Source organism: Olea europaea, chromosome 11, assembly GCF_002742605.1.
Source record: "Olea europaea var. sylvestris chromosome 11, O_europaea_v1, whole genome shotgun sequence".
Lineage (NCBI taxonomy): Eukaryota > Viridiplantae > Streptophyta > Magnoliopsida > Lamiales > Oleaceae > Olea > Olea europaea.
In genome coordinates, this window is record NC_036247.1 from 7,936,334 (window position 1) to 7,944,784 (window position 8,451).

The 8,451-nt window shown below is 32.9% G+C and overlaps 1 protein-coding gene across 1 annotated transcript in view; it reads right to left on the minus strand.

Moving 5' to 3' along the window:
- The window catches only part of LOC111404408 (putative clathrin assembly protein At2g01600), a 10,893-nt gene extending 4,881 nt beyond the window's left edge, over positions 1-6,012 (minus strand). Inside the window, exons 1-9 of the mRNA XM_023033219.1 lie at positions 5,773-6,012; positions 5,550-5,619; positions 4,948-5,045; positions 1,722-1,860; positions 1,494-1,621; positions 882-974; positions 679-729; positions 201-266; positions 7-117 (exon numbers count right to left, since the gene is read on the minus strand). Coding sequence (XP_022888987.1) covers positions 7-117; positions 201-266; positions 679-729; positions 882-974; positions 1,494-1,621; positions 1,722-1,860; positions 4,948-5,045; positions 5,550-5,619; positions 5,773-5,862 — 846 coding nt within the window. The 5' untranslated portion in view covers positions 5,863-6,012. The remainder of the gene's footprint in view (positions 1-6; positions 118-200; positions 267-678; positions 730-881; positions 975-1,493; positions 1,622-1,721; positions 1,861-4,947; positions 5,046-5,549; positions 5,620-5,772) is intronic.
- Positions 6,013-8,451: the final 2,439 nt, after the last annotated feature.

The window sequence follows — 8,451 nt, forward strand, 5'->3', positions numbered from 1 at the left end:
AAGTACAAGTCCCTCGCCTCCTAGCCTAAGAGTGGCTAGAAAACATTCTACCTGCTGACCAGCTCTTTTATAGATATCGAGAGCTTTAATGGCTTCATGTCTAGGCATCTCAAAAAACTGAAATGGAAACCAAAGAAATGGGAAAATTTTTAAAATATAGTTTTAAGATATTAATCTGGCAAACCTAACAGTCATGTCACCTTGTCAACAAGATTGATAATTCCATCATTTATAGCGCAATAAATTTTAAAACTCTCTTTGAGCACCTGAAATCACATATGTTGACCAGGAAATGTCAGCAATCTTCAACTTATATCTTAAATCAATCATGCACAACAAATATGAAATAAAAACTCTATGCGCTAAAAATCCTGAAAAAGCGACTCGAATACTTTCTTACTTCTCTTTTTTCCACAAGTAAGAAAGGGGAATTGAGAATAATGAGTACTTTCATTATGCTGATCTCATAGCCATCTTCCCCTTCCCAACCAGTTTCTTTTCTTTCCATGTTTACAGATGATAAGATTTTTCTTTATATTACTTGCAGCTTAACCTCATACTAAATTCACAAGAGCACTCATTTCTGAATTTTTACCTTTTTTCCCTTGTTCCCGTGAAGATTATGAATTTGCTAACCACATCTAATCTATATTGGAGGTACAGAGATAGATCACACACCAGAGCAAGGGCATACTGAATCACATAATTGCCAACAGCTGCTCCTTCAGGCTGAAAATTCATCATGGTTCACTAGAATCAGTATCTATTTTATATTGATAGTAAGGAATTTCAGAGTTTACCGCAGGAAGGCTGGGGAATAAAATAATAATCTGGAAAATGGATGTGCCCAAGAAGCATAGTTTTGAAAAATTAAAAAGTACCTGGCATCCAATAAGACGGTACAGCAGCTTCTGCAATGCAGGGAGTTGATCCAAAAGGTCTCCACTGTCCAAGTTTCTAGTTCTACTGTAACCCTGCTAACCAAGGAACAAAACTATAAATTTCAATCAAGTTTGGAAGTAATAAACCCTGAATTAATCTTGAAATAATGTTCTTAACATGAGTTTTTTTCTTTTGTGCTTCTCCATTGCAGGTTCTAATAGGATTGAACTGTAGATTCTGAGACTAAAAAAATTCACTGGCCTAAGCCATCTGAGCATCCATCTCAAGGAGGAACACTGATTTCCTATTGGAGCCCCACAAATAAGCCAAACCTTATCAAGTTTCAAAGTATAGGTCAAGAACATTCCAACAATTCCCTCGAGATATTAGTCTTATAATTACTCAACATATCAGATGCAAATAGTGACAGTATTCAATTCAACCATAATCATCCAACAATTACTCTAGAACTCCAAAAAGAAAAGTAGACAAGACACTTTAAGACATTTCATGCAGAATGAAACATCATGCTGCACAAATAAGATTGTAAAGCAAAAATTTACAAAAATCATTATTCAGTGAAAAGGGACCATGTTCATAAGATTCAGAACCTTCTCTTGGCCTTGAGCAGGTCCTGGAAGACGCTCAGCTTCAATGTCATACTTCAGTATCCTAAAGCATTCGAGTCTTTCTTCCAAGAAGAATGCATATGTCCGTACCCAGGCAGAGCAATCCCAAGCTGGCAAAAGAAAGCAGCATACTTTAGTCCTGAGTTCTGGGGCGGTTGGGATGATAAAAGACAAGAACATAAATAAGGAAAACAGGGCAGTTGCATTTACCAATGGGACTTGAATCATCCTTAAAATTGGAAAATTGAAGGATGCGTCCTTTCTGCTGGAAATTCAAAAGTTCCTCCCTAAATGTGGGATCACCTTCTCTCAATGTTCTATGAATAACTATCAGTGTCTTCAATGCAACCTATTGGGAAAAGCACGAGGAAACTATATATAAAAATGTGATCATATAGCTAAACTGAATTTACTCTAGACCATGCTGTGAACACAATTAATCCCATAATAATATCACTCGCATGTACAAACAGTACAAATACTTCGAATTATAGAATAAAGGTCTTCCGTTTGATCTTGGCAACAAGCATGTGACTCAACCAGCTATCAACACTCCAGATCCAGAAAGCATATTTATTCAAAACGTTGGAAAGACCAAATTTCATCTCTAAATGGAGCGGAATAACACCAAACAGGCAATCTTCAGAAATCACTAAAATAACTAAAGAGTAATGAACTTTTTCCTTGATTTTCTTTCAACCTGCAGATGTGAAATAAAAAATAAATAACTTTTACTTCACTTGTGGAATCTAAAAATTAGACGGATACTCCAGAAAATAGAGGAGATTGAAGGCTAGAAGAGCAGGACCAGTGAAGGGAACAATCCCCTTATTGTTTGGATAGATTCCGTTCTGTTTATTCGATGAGAAATGCAAGTCTGTTTTGACTCCTAACCTTCTATGAGACCTTCAGCTACAACACAAAGAAGGGAGCCAGTCCACCATAGGAAATGAGGCAACTAAATAGAAAGTCACCTATTCTAACTCAATGCGACTCTAGGCTAATCTAGAGGGGCATTCCTAAACTACTCTGCTCCCCAGAGGTTAATCATGCAGAAAAATTTCATGTGCTCAACACTTTGTATCACCCCAGACAAGGTCAAATTATTGGGAAGAAAACCGTCTTATGCTGCAGCATGACATTCTCTTATGAGAATGCATTCCAATCTTAAAAGTTGAGCAAACAATAGAAAACATGAAGCAAAATGTGTCTGCACAGTTGAGTTTGAGTTGTGTAGCTGAAAAATGACTTTGATTATATATTCAAAAAATTCAAAGGCTTTTCCATAATCCCAAAATGTAAACAAGATATCCAAAAGTAGCAATAAAAAACTTCGCAGATTAACAAATAGCTTAGCTAGAAAAAAATAGCATTTCTTGATAGATGAAAGCGAAATCTGCCCTGCCCTGTATGGATAGAGTATTTAATCTCAACATCTACTACGAGAATTTAGGTTTAGATTGACAATGAACTACATTTTGCAATGATAAAAGCCTGAAGCTGAAAATTATAATTATAATCTCAATACAATAATTCACTGAGCTGAGCTGAGTTGAAGAAAATTTGTTTTTGCCAAATACTCCTAGCCAAAAAATTCAAAGGCTTGTCCCTCATCAAAAAATGTTGATGAGATCTCCAAAAATAGCAATAAAAAACATAAAGCATTTAATCAAAACATCTCCTGCAGGAATTTAGATCTAGATTTACTACAAATTACAATTTCCAATAATAAAAGCGTCAAGCTGCTAATGATAATAATGATATTAATAACCATAACTCACTAGAGTGAATATTATAGGATTCAGAAGCACAAAAATGAGTCAGGTTCAACAGGTTACAAGGCCTAAAAGACAACAACAATTGTTTGATAAGTAAGTTTCCTAGCAAAACTGAGTGAGTATCTTCCACCATATACTCATCCTAAAGCAACAAGCATTCAACCATTAGTTTCTTAGACAACGTATGGATATAAATTTTTCCCTGAAGTAATCAATCACTCTACAAGTTTGCAGGACCTTGATGGCCTGGAAATCCCACAGTTTTATCCTGGGTGACAGAAGACAAAGGTTTTGTGTGTGTGTGTAAGTTGTGAAGGTGGTATCTAACAGGAGTAAATATAGCAAGTTTCATTATTACAAGCCTGTAACAAGATTCTGCTCTAAATCTTCATCATCTTGTTTTAGTCATGGATGAACTTATAAGACATCCAACTTGAGTTCCATTGGCACGTGTTATTTGCTAACAATATAGGTTTAGTTGAAACCGCTAGAAAGGGGACAAATGTGTATGCTATAACATTGGAAGAACATTTAAGGAAGGCAGGCTTGAAAATGACATAACATTTAAGTAATACTGAATTGTACAAAATGAAGAATTAATAAGAAGATACTTCTATAGTTAAATTGTTTGCCTGATGGTTATTATACCAACTATACTTAACGATTTAAGTCAATATAGGTTAAAATATCCATAAGATAAATGTAGCAGAAATGATAATGTTAAGATGCATACATGGTTGCCATGTTATGATGGATAAATAATAAATGGTTATGAAGAGGCGTATTTTTATAGATCTAAAGAGGCTTTCATTCACAAAAGTGATGTGTATATAATATGGTGTGGTTGCAAAATATTCTATTTCGTAGGGCATTCCATTTAGCATTAAATTCGATGGAGAGGCAGAAAAAGATGCATGAACAACACCTCGAGTTCATTGAAATTAAGCTTAAATTGTTGTTGAGGCCATAGTTCAACCCTGTAGATTACCGCATTAATTGATTCCATTAATACATTGCCAAAATAAAAATAATCCAAGTGACAAAACCAACAAAATAATCATTTATACTGAAAAAGAAAAATAGGCCCATCATTAGATATATTCAAACAAACATGTATCCTACATACACCACCAACATTATACTCATAAGCTTCAAGGTCAATGAAATAATAAAATGACAGTGGTCTAAATTACTCTTCATTACCAGATCTCGGGAAGGTAAGGCAGCAATTAAAACATAAAGATGTATTTATAGCTTTAAATCATTTACTGGTTCACACGAATATTTAGCGAAGATTCTTCAAGATGAAGCTACAGGTCACAATCTTTATAATATGGGCAGCATTTTGACAAACTTTTAGACACATGAAGGATTAGACACATGAATTTCCAAATAAAATACAACAAGAGGTTGACAATAAGCACTGTGAAGTCAAGGAAAGTGAACTTCACAGGCTCGCTGCATGAAAAAGAGAACAACTCCAATTTTCAAATGATGCATTCTTTGTCAAATAAATTCTCATAAATTCACTTGGACACCTAATCATACTCAAATCAAGTCCTTAGCCAAATTAACAATAACAAATCAAACCGAAAAGTCCTGCAACAATTACATAATGCAATGCTGAAACTCAAACCCCCTTATATCAGAATCCATACCGTCCAGTTATGTGTCTTTGCCAACCGTCTTGCAAGTGCATGTATGCAGTATGCAACATCAGTCTGGGGCCGAATCGCTGATGTGGAAGCCAAAATTTCTGCAAGAAGCAACAGAACAATAACAGTACCGTGTCAAAGTCATTCATTCTGACTAAACGAACATGAATTCCCAAATAAAATGACTACTAGTTTCTCTTAAAATGAAAAAAGAAACCCCATAAGTGAACTTATTTTAGATAGTGCATATATGAATCCACGTTAAGAATGATATATTCTCTAGAATTTATTGGACCCCAAGCCAGAAATTCAAAGGTTTACCAAAAAATTTGTGAATACAAGTTAAAAATCACATAATTTCCCAGAAAACAATAATTCCAAGAATATTTTTTCACATATATTCTTAAAACAAACTCAAAACCAATTCCAAAATGCACACCTTGAAAGCCGAAATACTACTATTGTCCTTCAGGTCCAGCCATAAACAAAAACAAAAACGAAAAAAAAAACTAAAATCAAACTCTCTCCTGAAATGTAGAAAACCCATTAAACTCCAAATTGTGGATCTAATACTGTAAATTAGAATTATAAAAAGAAAAACTCACTTCTGAGGTGTCTATCTTTTGGTGGAACTTCTACATGATTTGTAGCCTTTACGATCGCCACATCCACATCCTATTTTAAGCCATCCAAAGAAAATAGAGAAACCCATAAATCCAATCATCAATTTTTTTATTTCCAATTTCTTTCTGTGTGTAATTAATCAAATTCAACCACACTCGTACAAGTGTGTGTGTGAATGTATTGATAGAGAAGAAAAAAGGGAACCTTGAAATCGGAATTAACATGTGCAAGTCCGACTTTGGTGTGATCTTTCAGGGCACCGTATGATTTTCTCCATGTCTGAAGTGTGCCCATTCGCCACTTCCTCCGTTCGGATCGCCTTCCTTTTCCTCTCTCTCTCCCCCCTGCCTCCCTCCCCTATTGATTGATTTATCTTAAAAGTTACAAACAGGATTTCCTCTTTGTATCATGCAAGGGAGAGAAACAGATGGGTTTATATTGTTAGTTGTTACTCGAAGATGGAAATACGGATTTTCCCTCTGTTTTTCATTTTTTTAATTTCGGCAAATTTTTCATTAGATGCCACTTAACTAACAAGTTTCTTTCTTATTAATCACTCAACTTCATTTTCTTAATTCAACTATAAAAAAATTATAACTTATAATTTTCTAAATTTCTAAATTTTTTGTTATAAAAAAATTCCATGGTCAAATTAAGTCCATAATGAATTCAAGTCTTGACTCAACCACTTATAAAAGTAATATTATTCATTATTAATTTTGATCCTCCATTTGAAATTTTATTTGAACCAAAGTTAGAAGAATTTTGTGGGTTATCAAATGATACATAGTGCGATACAGTCAAAACAAGGTATTCTAGATTGCCAATTTAAATAGCCATGTGTCCATTAATTCAGTATCTAGTGCATTATATGTTAGACAATAAATAAAGAGACAGACTATCATCTAGATTGTGAAGATCAAAAGTAACACTAATTCTTATATGGTTGATCAAATGCGAAAGTTGACACTTGTTGATGTTAAATCAGTAATTTTTGTCATCAAAAAAAGTTTATATGTATATGTATGTGTGTGTGTGTGTCTCTATATATATACACACACACACATACCCGAATTCTATGGATGATGATCAAGTCATTGTGATTATTCAGAACATTTGGCCACACATTTTATTGGATCTATAATTTTAATCAAAGATTTCATTAGCTTTTATCAAAATTTATTAAAAATTTGATTTTTATCAAAATCAAACATAAGTTTAATTTGCCTACCTTTATAAAAATCAACGTTTACTTAGCCTGAGTTGGTATTTCGACTGAAACAAAGCTCAAATCGAAACTAAAAAGCAAATTAGATCGAGTTATATCAAAATTGAGCTACTAAAATGAAACAAACCTAACAGTTGAAGGACTAGTTGAAATTTTTTTTCTTTTTCCCCTGAAAGGGGCAAAGGGCTTTGGTTCCTTTGATTGGGTAGTTTAGGTGGCCTGTTTGCGTTGATGACCATACCGGCCGTCATCATTGTTTTGACAAAAGTTTTAGGAAAAATTGCAGCAGCATTCTCAAACCTTTTTAATTTTTGCAGATTTTACCATATCCTTCATTTTGTGACCGTTTTCAGTAGGTCTTGCCCGAGAAAAAGAAGAGCAGTTTTGATTTTTTTTCTTTGGGGGGGGGGGGGTTTGCGTAGGGTATAGAGTGTAAGATGAGGTATTTTATTTTATTTTTTCTAATTTTGTTTGGTATTTTATAATATGAAATTAACTAAGTTACCATTTTGTCCTTATCAAATTTGATCAAAATCAATTTTTTTGTCAACTAACGGTCAAATGGATGGATTCCATCCATCTGGACTTCAATTGCATATTTATGAAAGGCTAGAAATATTTTTTGGTACACAATGAAGGTTAGGGTAAAGTTTGCAAAAATTGAAAAATTTTGAAATCGCTGTTGCAATTTTTCCAAAGTTTTATTAATGTTTTTTATTTATTAAAAAGAAATAAAACGAAAATGTAAAATATTTGAAGTGGACAAGACTGTACAGCTACCCACCGGACTGTAGTATATTATAATAAAATTTGATAAAATTTATTATTGAAAAATTAATAAAAGTGCGAGATCCAGGGCTTTGCTTGTTTGATAAAGTTGAATGTGTGGCCTTGTACACCAAGTGCGATTCTTTCTTGTTGAACAAGGCCCCACGTAGGCACACCCACCTATGTTAGGGCGCCAACTGTTGAACAAGGCCAACCATCTTTATTATTGTTAACAATTCGTAGATGTTAATTATTATCTTATTATATTATAAATTGTATAGCCATGTTTGAGCCTTACTATTTGAAAATAAAAAATACATTTAAATAGTAATTTAATATCATTTCAACAACACTTTTTTAATAGAATAATATTATACGTAAATTCAAAACTTTTCATTATTTTTAAAACATACATTCTCTATCAATTTACCATTCTAAAATATATTTTTTAAAAATAATATAGCTCAAACACATACAATATATATAATTAATACAAAAATATGTAAACGAACTTATTTGTATTGTTATAAATAAACAATGGAGAGAGAGATTCTTTATATATTGAATACATGTGTATATATCATACAATTAATTGATCTATGAGTAAATATATTCACACTACAATTTTTATTATTTATATCACATTTTAATTACATTGAAGGTTCTCAATACTTTATCATCTTTACTCTTCTTCTTTCGTTATATCTTAAACATTTAATTAATTTGTACATCTTGTCTTTGATAGCGATTTCTGTCCAAATATTTTACTAACATACGTTGAAATGCAGAGCAAATATTCTGTCAAATTGTTATATTTGTTGTTTATTTCTCTTATCTAGTCAAAGTTGAACGTGTATTGCACGTTATTTTGAAATACTTTATAAGTG